Source organism: Heterodontus francisci, chromosome 10 (assembly GCF_036365525.1).
Source record: "Heterodontus francisci isolate sHetFra1 chromosome 10, sHetFra1.hap1, whole genome shotgun sequence".
NCBI lineage: Eukaryota > Metazoa > Chordata > Chondrichthyes > Heterodontiformes > Heterodontidae > Heterodontus > Heterodontus francisci.
Window position 1 is genome coordinate 22110918 of NC_090380.1, and position 15260 is coordinate 22126177.

General features: G+C 43.4%; 1 protein-coding gene across 2 annotated transcripts in view; it reads right to left on the bottom strand.

Moving 5' to 3' along the window:
* The window catches only part of vwa8 (von Willebrand factor A domain containing 8), a 402749-nt gene that overhangs the window by 20484 nt on the left and 367005 nt on the right, over positions 1–15260 (bottom strand). For both annotated transcript variants that reach the window (XM_068040239.1, XM_068040240.1), the window contains 2 exons: positions 4490–4615; positions 1386–1544 (listed from right to left, as the gene is read on the bottom strand). In XM_068040239.1, coding sequence (XP_067896340.1) covers positions 1386–1544; positions 4490–4615 — 285 coding nt within the window. The remainder of the gene's footprint in view (positions 1–1385; positions 1545–4489; positions 4616–15260) is intronic.

Consider the following 15260-nt stretch of genomic DNA (forward strand, 5'->3'; position numbering starts at 1 on the left):
AAATTTTCAACTTTACCGAGTCCCAATAGATTTTTTTTGTGGTGGAGAGAGTTCCAGATTTCCACTACCCTTTGTGTGAAGAAGTGCTTTCTGGCATCATCCCTGAACATCCTAGCTCTGATTTTAATGTTATGCCTCTTTGCTCTGAATTCTCCCATACAATTGTTTCTCCCTATCTACCCTATCATCAGTTTTAATCATCTTAAACACCTCAATTTGATTCTCCCTTAATCTTCTCTACACAAGGAAATACAAACCTGTCTACACAATTAAATCCTTTTGCCCCAATATTACTCAATACAAGCCCTCAAGTTTAAGTCAATAATATTAGCAAAAAGCTTTTTGACTTTCACAAATCTGGAGCATTATCTCCTCACGATCTTGACTAATATTAAAACGCAATACTCGTTTGTCTGTGAATGTAAGCCGTTGAAGCTCTGTGCAGTTGTAATTCTCCAGGTCCTGCTCATCGATGTTCTCTGCGCTGCTAGCTGATACATTCCAATGAGGACTTGCCCCTCTCAATCAAAATGCTGCAACAGGCTGTGAAGTGGAAGCAAACTGCACACTTTCTTGACCTTAAATCAAAACGTGGCTCCTTTATCTTCCTCAATGTGCTTGCATGACGCGTCCATGATGTCACTTTGAAGGACTAATCAAGACACTTCCAGACAACCCCCTCCCCCTGCCCAACATTTGTACCCAACTTCTTAGCCATTTTGCCTCCATCTTTAGGTTCATTTTATATTCTTGCTTTTCATGCCCAATCATAACAAAACTAGATTCATTCTTTGTGTCGTGTTGCCTGAATTAAACAAACAGGTTTGGCCCTCCCCTTTGATCAAGGTCAGTTCTCTTGGCCGAGAAAGACTGATTCACATGGTTTATTAGTTGAGGAAGTGACCAAGCTCAATGAGTGTGTGTGGCTCTTCTACAAAAACAGTTATGTACAAGTTACTGAAAAAAGGTCAGAAAAAGTAGCCATGTTTATATATTATGAAATTATCAGGGGATTTGATAAAATGGATAGGAAAACACTGCTTCATTGGCGGGAGGGTCGGTGACCAGGGGAAAAATTTAGGGAGGGGATTTTTTTTACGCAGCATGTTATTAAGGTCTGGAATGCACTGCCTGAAAGGGAGGCGGAAGCAGATTTATTAGTAGCATTCAAAAGACAATTGGATAAATACTCGAAGGGGAAACATTCACAGGGCTATGGGGACACAGCACGGGAATATGACTAAGTGGATGGCTCTTTCAAAGAGCTGGTACAGGCACGAAGGGCCAAATGGTTTCCTTCTGTGCTGTATGATTCCATGTCCTCCTCTTTGGATCAACTTACCAAAACACCAAATCAGCCGGTTGTGTTTATGAGTGAATTTTACCTTAAATTTATGCTCGTAATTTTCAAAGGCTTCCATAACCATGCAGACAGCCTCCATGGAACGCTCCAGCCTGCCGTCAACTCCGTTGAAGCGGTACATGCTGCCAGAGACATCCACAAGCAGCCGCAGGCGCTTGGGTTTCTGTTGGGGACTACCGAGCTAAAGAGACAGGCAATCAGATCAGAATCCAAAACAACTCACACAGTGATGGACATTTCCTTTAAAATATACATGACGTACATGAGAAGAACAGTATTTGCAGAGCAGACCTCCAACCCCTCACAACCATAGGACTTCCTTCGATTTGTTTGCAGGTGACCAAAAGCACAATGAAGGGGTCCTATTTTAAGTTGACCAGCTCGGAATGTAGCCAAGCCCTACAGGATATTTGCATTTCCTCCTAAAAGGATAATATAATTAATACTTCATCAGGCCCACCCAAACTGATGTTTAAAAAAAAATCGAATTACAACTGTGATCTCTGAAGCAATTAGAAAATAGCTCCATATATGCGCCCGAGGTTATAAAAGACATCCACAAAACCTCTAACCATCGCATGTTCAGGGTCAGCTAGGCGCAATCTGTCACTCAAAATGTGGGCAAATACTCAGACAAGGACAGTGCAGTTACCTTACCCATCCAGACTTGGGGGTGCTGGAACTCTTTAGGCTGCTAAGCTAACAATGGGAAGATACAAACAATGGGAAGAATGAAGCCATCACTTTCAGACCCACAACAAGCTCCATTCCCTTGTTACTGATTCCATCCCACCCTCCGTGGCTACTGCTTTGGGCAGACCCAGATTGTTTGCAACCTCGGTGCCATTTCGGCATCAGATCTTATCTTTGCAGAAATTCTGAAAAAGGAAAATTACTGACTTAGAAAATCTCCAAATTGTTCAGGATATTAAAAGTTATTGAATGAGAGATTTTGCTGGTCTTACCATGTATGAACCAATGTAGCGGATACCAAAAAACTGGGAAGTTTCCTTTACACGCAAAACACTGACCTTTTGTGAGCCAGCTCTGAGCCTTTATGTCATCATGTTTAATTTCTACTGCTAAAATTGGGCCTATGCGTCTACCGGAAATGGATTTATTGCCATAAACACTGGGAACTGGCTCACAGATTCTGGGCCCCTGGAATTCGAATGAGAGAGATAGTTGGTTGATGAGAAGCTCTCTGGTTTAAGGTATTTTCTCCTTTCCAAGTCCCATGCATCATCTCCTTCACTATGATGGTGAACACAGCTTCCTGGCTAAAGCAGGCAGATACTAGAGGTGGAGCGAGGGGAGGGTGGTGGGGGTGGGCGGTGGAGGTGGGGGGGGGGGGGGGGGGGAAGGGCGCGGTGGAAATGATACACACGGCTGAGAACTTTCCCTTCCTCCCTGTGGGAATGTCCTAGACCTACCCTTCTGGGCTGCTTTGTAACAGGAGAACAGAAGTCCCTTCTGTGTAAAGCATGCTAATTTTATCTGACATCGCATTCTCAATATGATGAACTCCTTTAGACACAGAACTTCAAAGTTGAAATCTGTACAAAAGAAGTGAAACTGTCCCATCAGTTCAGTGCAACATTGAAGGTCAGCTTCACAAGGCTAAGTAGCTTGGGTTCTGAAGAGGCTCACACTGGAGTGAGCACTGTGACTGACAAACTAAAGACAGACAATAAATAGACTTCAGATGGGAAAAAACCTTGGAAACTAATCCACAGCCTCGGAATGCAACTAGAAACATTAAACAATAAAGTTACAATTTCAAGATGCTTAATGAAGAGGTAGTACATTTTCCAGTTATTGGCTGATAATGTAATAGCAGACACTTTGTAAATTGTGGTCCAATTACCTAAATATTTCACTAACTCTTGAGCCTCTTTAACTAAATGGCATTATTTGATTACTCAGCAAATTTTGAGAAACTCCTACACAAAAAATTGCAGGTTTCAGGATAATGTGATACTAAAGCCTTTCCTGTGGCATTCGCAGTTGAAATAGTAAATACTGTTCAGTCTAGAGTAATAGCTGTTGTTTGTCAATCGGAATTTAATGGTTCTGCTAGTCAGCTTTCGGACTTATTTTTGAAACTAACAATTAATAGAGAAACATTGGCCCACGTCTTGCTGGAGTGGAGATCTTGTGGCATGCAAAGTCAGTTAGATCCTTTCCCTGCACTCTTCAGCTCAAAAATCTTTTTCCCTGTAGATTAATAAAGAAACCGAAGAATGACGGAGAAGGAATGAGAGTCAAATCAGGTACGGAAAGAGAAATAAAGGACAGAAAGAAAGATGGATTTAGAGAGAGAGAGGAAAAAAGACAGAAAAGTAAGAAAAAAGTTAAAAAGATTTAGACGTAACTTTTTTAAATCTCTAAGAAGAGACTGAACAGTTTAAATTGTCGGAGTTGTTGATTCGCATTGCAGCAATTATCACCTTGTTAACTTAGGGCATTAAGTTCCAACCCTACCAGTGGTGAGTTTAATGGGCAGTTAATGTGCAAATCCAGCAAGTTCTTAAAAATAATGGTGATATGAAGAGCGAGGTGCTGTTTGTATGGAGTGAGGCAAATCTAACAGCATGTTCTGGAGAATTGCAACTTACAACTTGTCTCTTCTTCCCCTGAACATGCTTGTCGATTTGCACATTAATAACGGGATGTATTGTTAACACACTGATATTTTTCCAAAAACATTTAGGACCACTATGATTTACAAACTGTTCACGCAAATTGACCAAACATCTAAAAAACAAACAAAATATCCCAGGGGATTCTATTGAATAACTGTTATTAGGGGAGAAGGGACAATTAGTGGAAGGATAGATAATGAAGGAACAGTAAGTGGAGTGACAGTTAGTGGATGCGGGAAGGGATAGATAGTGGAAGGACAGTTGGTGAGTAAATGGGGTTTCCTCTGAGGTTATGTTTCCAAGTCACGCCCAGGACTGTCTATTATTAAAATAGCTCAGTGACGCAACCTACAGTATAGGAAAGCTGTCGTTATTCTCCCAATGCCTGAGGTAACTGATTGGCCCCATGAACTTCTAGAGGAAATGGTGGCCAGTTCCTAACGTCACAAATTAAAACTGGCTTATTTCCCCTCTGACTTACTTCGGGCTCCTGTTCTCCTCTTCGCTTATAAATTGCCTTCTCTCCTGTCAAGCCATCGATTATTTTGGTGTCGTCGAGCTCTCCAACAGACTGGTGTCGCAGCCATTGTCTCTCTTTGCCTTTTGCCTGTTAAAGACATGAGAAAATGAAGGTCATTTGAAGTTTTGTTCAGCTACACAGACACACACCTTGTTTCAATTAGAAATATTTTACAAAAAGTGTGTGTTTTTATTGAAAAAAAAGCAAAACAGAATCCACCTATGGGAATTGTTTAAAATAAGCCCTGGCTTCCTAAAATGCATTTTCATGAGCTGTGATGTTTGCAGTGTCCATATGCAAGCATAAAATACCAATTACACAGAATGTACATCACACAAACAGGTCATTCAGCTCAACTGGTCGATGCTGGTGTTTATGCTCCAAATGAGCCTCCTCCCATCTTACTTCATCTCACTCTATCCTTCTATTTCTTTCTCCCTCATGTACTCATCTAGCTTCAACTTAAATGCATCTACACTATCTGCCTCCACTACTCCATGTGGTAGCGAGTTCCACATTCTCACCACTCTACTGGTAAAGGCGTTTCTTCTGAATTTTCTATTGCGTTTATTAGAGATTATTTGTTATTCATGGCCCCTAGTTTTGAACTTCCCCACAAACATTAGCAAATTAGTTGGATTAGATGCTATGAACATTCAACCAATGTTTGAATATCTACAAATGAAGCTCAGAAAGAGCTACCCATTTCCAATGAACAGAGACTGAACAAAGACAGTTCATGCAGATGTACTAGGTAATACTGGAAACCAGCAAGTCAGGCAGCAATCATTCAGGTTGAATCGAAGTGTGGGGAAAGTTCAACACTGTCCAGTCACAGCAGGGAGCAGTCCTGGAAGGTGGCAGGACTGCAGATTTTATTATCAAGTTGTAACCCTACCTGTGACTCCACACTCACTCAGAGCTTTGCTCCCGAATGGAAGGGCTGAGGTTGGCAGTAGGATGTTTGTATCCTCCTGAAAAGGGGGAATGCACTGCCTGAAGGGGTGGTGGGAGCAGGTTCAACAGTAACTTTCAAAAGGAAATTGGATAAATACTTGCAGGGCTATAGGAAAAGAGCAGGTGAATGGGATTAAATGGCTGGGTTTTTCGAGGAGCTGGCACAGACACGATGGTCAAATGACCTCCTTCTGTGCTATAGCATTCTATGTTTAAAGGAGGTTTCACTGTGGGATGGAGGAATGGGACACCAAGCGATGATTATGACCAGGCAAAAAAATGCTGTTTCAAATGCTACTATTTTGCAGTGAGTTTTGTGACGATTGAAAAAGGTGACAGTGACAGTAAAACATTCGATTCCAGTAAGTGCATTACACAGAGCAGCTGGGTCAGTGAAGAGAAACCTGACTGCAGCTTACCAGCTGTGGGAAGGAGAAGGGAGAGGGAAACGGGGAAGGAACATGATAACAGGACCCTGATTGGCACTTTTTGTTTTGGACAGGCCTGCTGCTTAACAGTTCACAGGCCCACCAAACAATTGCATCAGGTAGGCTTTGGGCTTCAATGGATTACCCATGACTTCAGCCCCACACCCTGATTTTCAACTGCCTGCCATTTGTTTTCAGGTTTGACCTGAAGTAGCTGGCACCATACTTGATCTCTATGCTCCTCCATTTCTGGCCTCTTGCACAGCCCTGATTTTAATTGCTCCACCACTGACAATCATGCCTTCCGCTGCCTGGGCCATAGCTCTGAAATTCCCTCCCTAAAACTCTTTGCCTCTCTCTCTTCCTTTAAAACGCTCCTTAACACCTACTTCACTGACCAAGCTTTTGGGCATGTGCTAATTTCTCCTAATGTGGCCGAGTGTCATATTTTGTTTTATAACGCTGTGAAACGCCTTGGGATGTTTTACTACATTAAAGGTGCTATATAAATGCAAGTTGTGGTTGCTGCACTTGTGTATTAATCTGACGGTTGAATTAGTAAGGCATACTTTTCTAACACTATCTGTTGGGAGAGTCAGCACCAACCTATGTATGAGATGGCTACCTTAGTCTTCAATGGAATAAAATTAACCTTAACTATGATGAAATAAAAAGAGCAGGTCCCTGTCTCTCTGTAAATTGGGCCCACATCAAGGTAGTGTGTCAGCTGTGGCTCAGTGAGTAGCACTCTTGCCTCAGCGTCAGAAGGAAATGAGTTCAAATCCTACACCAGAGACTTGAACACAAAATCTAAACTGACACTTGCAGTCCTGAGGGAGTGCTGCACTGTTGGAGATGCAGTCTATCAGATGAGACTTTAAACTGAAGCCCTAGGTGGATATAAAAGATCCCTTAGCAATCTTTTGAAGAAGAGCAGAGAAATTCTTCCTGGTCATGGCCAACATTGGAAATGCCACTCAAAAAAAACCATTGTTCTCTGGTCATTATCACATTGCTGTTTGTGGAACCTTGCTATGCACAAGTCAGCTGCTGCAATTTCTACTTCACATAGCAACTACACTTCAAAACTATTTAATTATCTGTAAAGCGTTTTGGCCCTGAGGCTGTGAAAGGCACCATATAAATGCAAGTCCATCTTTCTTTCTTGACAATAATTAGCCTTGTCCCTTAAGGCTGATAGTGCTAGATTTTTATGGGGGCTAGTCTGCTTCTGATCTGCAACCATTTAATATTTACTTGCATGTCATTTGCTGCACAGCCTGGTACAGGCTCCATGGGAAGCCAGAAAGGAAATTCACCAGCAGTGCCACTCAAGAGCAGAATTGGAGCCGAGGACTTGAAGTGAACTCGATCAGTATTTGAAAAGTAAGAATAGAAAAGGACATGAAGAAAGGGCAAGAAATGGGACTGGACTACATAGCTCCAGCTAATGAGCCAATAGCGGCACAGGCTCGATGGGTTGAATGACCTCCTTCTTTGCTGAAAATTCTATGGCACAGCAGGGATAGTTGATCTGAAGTGTCCAGTTGGAGTGGTCAGATGATATAGGCAATGTGTCTGAAGCTGGATAGCCATAGAGTCATAGAGTTATACAGCACAGAAACAGGCCCTTCGGCCCATCATGCCTGTGCCGGCCATCAAGCACCTAACTATTCTAATCCCATTTTCCAGCACTTGGCCCGTAGCTTTGTATGCTATGATATTTCAAGTTCTCATCTAAATACTTCTTAAATGTTGTGAGGGTTCCTGCCTCTACCACCTCTTCAGGCAGAGTGTTCCAGATTCCAACCACCTGGGTGGTTGAAACTAGGTGAAAAAACTTTTCCTCGAGTCCCCTCTAAACCTCCTGCCCCTTACCTTAAACCTATGCCCCCTGGTTACTGACCCCTCGCTAAGGGAAAAAGTTTCTTTCTATCTAACCTATTAATGCCCCTCATAATTTTGTATACCTCAATCATGTTCCCCCTCAGCCTTCTCTGCTCCAGGAAAACAACTCTAGCCTTTTCAGTCTCTCTTCATAGCTGAAATGCTCCAGCCCAGGCAACATCCTGGTGAACCTCCTCTGCACCCTCTCCACTGCAATCACATCCTTCCTATAATGTGGTGACCAGAACCGTACACAGTACTCCAGCTGTGGCCTAACTAGCATTTCATACATCACAACCTCCCTGCTCTTATATTCTATGCCTTGGCTAATAAAGGCAAGTATCCCATATGCCTTCCTAACCACCTTATCTACCTGTGCTGCTGCCTTCAGTGATCTATGGACAAGTACACCAAGGTCCCTCTGACCCTCTGTACTTCCTAGGGTCCTACCATCCATTGTATATTCCCTTGCCTTGTTAGTCCTCCCAAAATGCATCACCTCACACTTCTCAGGATTAAATTCCATTTGCCATTGCTCCGCCCATCTTACCAGCCCATCTACATCGTCCTGTAATCTAAGACTCTCCTCATCACTATTTATGACACCACCAATTTTCGTGTCATCAGCGAACTTACTGATCGTACCTCCTATATTCACGTCTAAATCATTAATGTACACTGCAAACAGCAAGGGTCCCAGCACCGATCCCTTGGTACACCACTGGTCACAGGCTTCCACTCGCAAAAACAACCCTGGACCATCACCCTCTGCCACTAAGCCAATTTTGGATTCAATTTGCCAAATTGCCCTGGATCCCATGGGCTCTTACCTTCTTAACCAATCTCCCATGCGGGATCTTATCAAAAGCCTGACTGAAGTCCATGTAGACTACATCAACTGCTTTACCCTCATCTACACACCTAGTCACTGCCTTGAAAAATTCAATCAAATTAGTTAGACACAATCTCCCCCTGACAAAGCCATGCTGACTATCCCTGATTAATCGCTGCCTCTCCAAGTGGAGATTAATCCTGTCCCTCAGAATTTTTTCCAATAGTTTCCCTACCACTGATGTTAGACTCATTGGCCTGTAATTACCTGGTTTATCCCTGCTACCCTTCTTCAATAATGGTACCATATTTGCTGTCCTCCAATCCTTTGGAACCTCTCCTGTGACCAGAGAGGATTTGAAAATTTGTGTCAGAGCCCCTGCAAGCTCCTCCCTTGCCTCACAACAGCCTGGGATACATCTCATCTGGGCCTGGGGATTTATCCACTTATAAGCCCGCTAAAACAGCTAATACTTCCTCCCTTTAAATGCTAATATGTTCAAGTGTATCACAATCCCCCTCCCTGATCTCTACACCTACATTGCCCTTCTCCATAGTGAGCACAGATGAAAAGTAATCATTTAAAACCTCACCTATCTCCTCCGGCTCCCCACACAGATTGCCGCTTTGTTCCCTAATGGGCCTTACTCTTTCCCTGGTTATCCTCTTGCCCTTAATATACTTATAAAACGCCTTAGGATTTTCCTTTATCTTGCCAGCCAGTGTTTTTTCATGTCCCCTCTTCGCTCTCCTAATTACTCTTTTTAAGTACCCCCTTACACTTTCTATACTTCGCTGGTGCCTCAGCCATCATGCCAACATCAGATCAGGAGGGTTACAAGGGACTGTGAGCTATGTGTTCCAGCTAGTCTGGATTGGCTACATGCGCTGGTGTATAACCTGCTGATGACACTGGATTTAAAATGAAACTGCCCACTGATGTTTTACTCATCTTGATCAGAATAATAACATTTGTTATTTATTGTCAGTCATTCTTGTTGCTCCAGTGATGAGCAATGCCATGGAAACAATTTAAACGGAGACTCAGCAGCCATAGACCTGCAACCCATAGTAACCTCGTGCATGCTAAGCTCCTTACTGGAAATTGGTTGCAGCTGACTGTACTCAGGATTACATCAAGTGGAGGAGGAGGAGGAGGCGGCGATGCAATGCAAAAGAACTATGACAGCCAGCCTTCAGGAAAGCAGCAAACTCAAACTTTAACCAGGCAATTCAATGCTTTAAATTAAAATAACGGAGGATTAGCCTGCTTTTCGTGTTAAAAGTTGTTGAGCGTCATAATGTTGTGGGGCAGGTGGGCCTTGATGGCAAGCATTACAAGAGATGACGGATTCACCATTAAGTGAAGTCCCACTTGGTGTTTATTTCCCAGCTGCGCATGGCTCTCTGTACTGAGCTGGTGGTCGCTCTAGCCTGAGGGCGGTTTCTGTTGAATAATTACTTCTCATCACCTGGATGTATGAACATCAAGCGCTGTCCTACTATTTATCTCCTCAGCTTCAAAACACTCACTCATTAATGTTTACTTTAGTACAATTATCCAGTCTATGTGTTTATCTGCGCTAATAATATGTAGACATCCAGTTGGTTGTTTTGATCTGACAACTTCTGTGCTTTTACTCATTGTTGAGAACACCTTGAAAGTGTGCTGCGTTTTTTCTTAAACAAAGCATTGAAGTATATCTTTAGAACCTGACCCTTTTGCTCCTCACTGTTTCAAGGGACGGAGAAATAATTGCTGGAACAAGAAGAAACTTGGAATATTTGCCCACAGATTTTGCCAGCAGGAAGGAACAAATGATGGTAGGAAAACCATGGGCTTAGGAACTTGCTGCCTCTCCATCTGCTCTACATTTTGCACAGATTTTCCTGTGGTGAACTCTCCCGCACAAAACGGTGCTGCCTCACTCCAGCAATGTTCAGTTGGGCATTCACCACCAACATAACAGGCAGTTCAATAGCCCATTTCCAGGCAGTGGTTAAGATACTTTCCCTTGAAGACTGTCACCAGGTGAAGCAAGGCTGGAAGGAAGGCTCCTTGGAGACCAATGCCACCCTCAGCCCTTCTGGAGTACTGGACAGAAGCAGTGTGCAAATACAACAAGGTGACCAGGACCATTGTAGAACATACTACTGGCAACCTGAAATGGTGCTTTGAACTCCATGACAGATCAGGAGTGCTTGACACAACAAGATCTCTAAGATTACCACCATCTCCTACAGGATGCATAACTTAAGTACTTGTATTATGCTGTTAGAACACAATCAGGAATTACAACACTATGGCAACATCTTGCATATTCTGTAATGAGTTATTTTCTGTTGACTGATGCAACATAAATGAGATGCGTGGAGTCCAGGTTGTTGAAGATCTCAAAACAGGTTTATTAACAGCTAAACTATTATGTACAGTATAGAGCTAACTATTTACTTAACCTTACTCTGGGTGTTAGAGTTGCAGAGTGACTCTGGCTACGAGTCACATGACTGCGTCCTGGTATTTAGTTCATTGGCATACTAAGATCTTAAAGGGACATCACTCTTAAAGGCAATCATACAACATCCCCTTTCTTTCCAAAGATAAGTCTTGTATGCTAAAAGTAAAAACATATAAAATTAGATATCAAAATTATTTACACATGGATTGAGATTGTGAAATTCACAAATGCTGAGGCTTAAGAGTCCATATGTTGTTTCAGTAGTTTGACAACTCTTCCAGATCTGGTTATTACTCATCACCTGGGTGTATGAACATCAAGCACTGTCCTACTATTTATCTCCTCAGCTTCAAAACACTCACTCATGGGTTTGCAGACATGTTGTCAATGTGCTGGCTGCTGTCCTGTTGACCTGTCACACCCCCACTGTTGAAGCATGCTCCCTCGAGTCCGCTGTGTGCAAATGGAGGACTGCATACCTCTCTCAGTTGACTTTGGTTCCTTGTCAACACTGCTCCGTTAGACGTTGTAATCTCGTAGGACCTAGGCTCACCACACACTCTGGACACCTCTGCAGGTAACCATGTTTTCATTGTGGGGTGTATGACCCTGACCTTTTGTCCTACGTGCAGATGAGGTAGTTCCGCCCATGCGTGTCGGTCATGCACCATCCTCATTCTACCAGATTTTTCGAGCAGTATCGCCTGCTCCTCAGAGAATTTGGACAGATGATGGCTTGGCAGAGTCGTCTGCACTTGTCTGCCAAACATGATCCCTGCTGGGGACGGGAAGCCCATATCCATAGGTGTAGCTCTGAGGTGCAGCATGGCAACACAAACATCGTGTCGTTGTCCTACACTTCAGAATAAGTGCTTTGACTGTGTGAACCATTCGCTAGGGGAGATCATTAGACCCAGGGTAATGTGGTGAGAACGTCACATGGTTTACAGCCTATTTGGCGCACATAACCCTGAAAGGTTTGCCCGTATACTCTGATCCATTGTCAGAAATGATTTCTTCAGGTGCAACGAATAGACTGAATATGGCACTCTCAATGTGTCTGTGACGACTGCGCTTGAAGTGTCTTTTACCTGTCTGAGAACTGGAAATTTGGAGAAATAGTCAGTGACTAAGATAAAGACTTCTCCATTAATGGAAAATAGGTCAGTGGCGATTTTGGACCAAGGGACTGACGGAATCTCGTGAGGGTGTAGAGGTTCTTTACATTGTTGTGGCTGGTGGTTCTGACATGCCTCACACATCCTCACTAACCTTTCAATGTCATACTGAACCCTGGCCAATAAACAGTATCTCGTCCCAGTCGTCTTGTTCGCTCTGTGCCCATATGGCCTTGATGAAGTTGTGGCAAGATGTTCTCTCGCAGAGCTTTGGGCACAATCACTTGTATTCCCTTGAAGGTGACGCCTGTTGAGATACCAGGTTCATCTCTATAAGGCCAAAAGCATCTAAGGGTTTCAGGCACCTCTTTTACTGTATCAGGCCAATCTTCTATGATGACTCTCCACAGTGCCTTCAGTTGTGGGTCAATGGCTGTTTCTGATTGTAGTTGGTCACATTTGTGCTGACCAAAATGCACTAAATCAATTTTGAGCACATCTTCCACCTCGATATCTACTTGCAGATCCAATGGAACTTCTTCATGCTTGTTTGGATTTGACAATCTGCTCAGTGTATCTGAGGTGGCCATTTTGGTACCCGGTTTGTAGCAGACGTCAAAGTCGTAACCCTGTACTTTCACTAAGAGCCGCTGTAGTCGAGGTGGCGCGCTTGTCAATGGTTTGCGCCCGTTCATCTCCAATGGTTTGTGATTGGTTTCCACCGTGAACTGCTTACTAAACAGTTAGGTGTGGAACCTTGTGATCACAAACACCAAAGCAAGTGTTTCACGCTCTATGTTTGAGTAATTGGACTGTGCTGAGGATAAACATTTGGACGCAAAAGCAATTGGTTTGCCATACTGTAGGATGCACGCTCCTCGTCCTCTCTTCTTCCTCGGATCATAGTACTGCAGGGTACAGATATCTGTTGACAATGCTTGTTTCAGAGACTTAAACATATGCTGATGGTCCTCCTGCCATACAAATGGTACGTCTTTCTTTAAAAGTTCTCTCAACAATGATGTTTTGTCGGAAAAATTTGGAATGTATGGTGCAAAGAAGTTGAAAAATCCAAGACATCTCTGGAGATCTTCCTTGGCTTGTGGGGTTGGCATATGCCTTACATCTTCGAATTGACCTGGGTCAGGACAGATTCCGCAACCTGAATAGATAGAGCCAAAGAAATTGATCTGATTTACATTCACCTGGCATTTCTTGCTGTTAAAAACGAGCCCTTTGCAAAGAGCTGCTGCCATCAATGAATGAAGATTTTGATCATATTCTTCTTTGGTTTTGCCTATTACCGCAATATCATCGGCAATGCATATACAGCCAGGCACATTTTCTATAATTCTGTCCATATGTTGCTAAAACAGATCTTGACTGACAGATAAGCCGAAGGGTAGTCTCTGGAAGCAGTATCTTCCAAATGGTGTTCTGAAGGTGGTGACTTCTTGACATTCCTTATCCATGTTTAGCATCCAACTTGGAGAAGAATTTGGCTTCTGTGAACTTGGGATTCACTTCCTCTGACAGAATCTTCTTGGGGGCACCTCTTTAGAGAGAGGTTTAGACGCCGCGGATTGCTCCATCCTTTTTCAGTACGCACGTAATTGAGTGCACCAGTCTGTGATGCTGATGCACATGACGAACGATGTCATTGCATTCCATGTCATCTAACCCGTGCTTAAGCTTTTCTTGCATGTGCACGCTGCACTTTCTGGGAGGGCCGATTGACGAAATTGCATCACCTTTGAAATTTCCTATGGCGCCGAACCTGTCCAGGTACATCTGTTGCAGGTCGTGGACCAACTCAATGCAGGTACCCTTGGTCTTTTCTGCTGTAATGGGTACGATGGCGACCTTGTGGATGGTCACGATGTTAAAGTCCTTACATGCTGGTAGTCCGGCCACTGCTGGTCCGCTCACATCTGCCAGGTAGAATGTTTGCGGTTTTAATTCCGACTTTCCACAGCTGCATTGCCTTGTTAGTGTGCCACTGCAAGGGATGGGTAACCCATTGTATGCAGATAACTTAGCTGTTGTCAGTTGTATCATTGATTTCCAATGTCTTCGGTACATATCCTTCAGGATCCAGACTGGTTGGATACTTGCACTAGCGCCGGTGTCATTCTTCACCCTTCGGGCAGGTGATGTTAATAGTGGCAAAGCTTCCAGTTGTTTGACTTCATCAACATGATATATCAGGTTCACAATGTGGAATGCTTGCTCGTCCTCTGACTGAGAATCATTCTTCTTTGGGTCTGGTCTCAGATTTGTTTCGCTGTGGACTTCGCGTATCGGCTTGCATTTATGCAGGTCTCAGGCGCTTTCCTTGCTACTGTTGCTGTGCCTGTTGTCTGTTTGCTTGTGTCCTACTGTGACTTCTGGCTGCATCTTTGGAGCCAGATTTCTTGCATAGACGGGCCCAGTGTTCTTTTGCACTTTACACAGGTCTCAAAATGCAGGACAAATTCGCCATGAGTGGGACCAACCACACAACTTGCTTGCTCTTTTGACCTGGTTGTGGTGCCGATACTGTTGGCTGCAACCAGCGCTTGCAGATGCTGTTGTTCAGCTCCAATGGTTTCATACTTCCTGCCATCTTCCAGCAGTGCATCAATTCTATGACCTTTCTTTTTCCCCCCAAGAGGTCCTTCTGAAATGCGTCAATGGGTGTTGCTACAATCACCAGCTCCATTATTCGGTCCGACAGCTCAGCTTCTGAAAAATTGCATTTGTTGCCCTTACTACGGCATCTACTTATGAACTGATCTATTGATTCCTGTGGCTGTTGCCTGCCAGACATCAATTCCAGGTGGTGATTTCTAAAATTCATTCTTAATTGGAGCTGAGTCTTCCAGCACTTTCCATATCTTTGTGGGATCTTTCTGCTGCTCGTCAGAGAAGCCTGAGGTATTGATTCTGTGGAATCCCTCATTTCCAACTGCTATCATTATTTTTACAGTCTGTTTTTCTGGTTCTGTAATTATTTGGTCTGTGATGCATAACTGCATTCTCTGTTTGACAAGCTGGAACTTAGATAGGATAT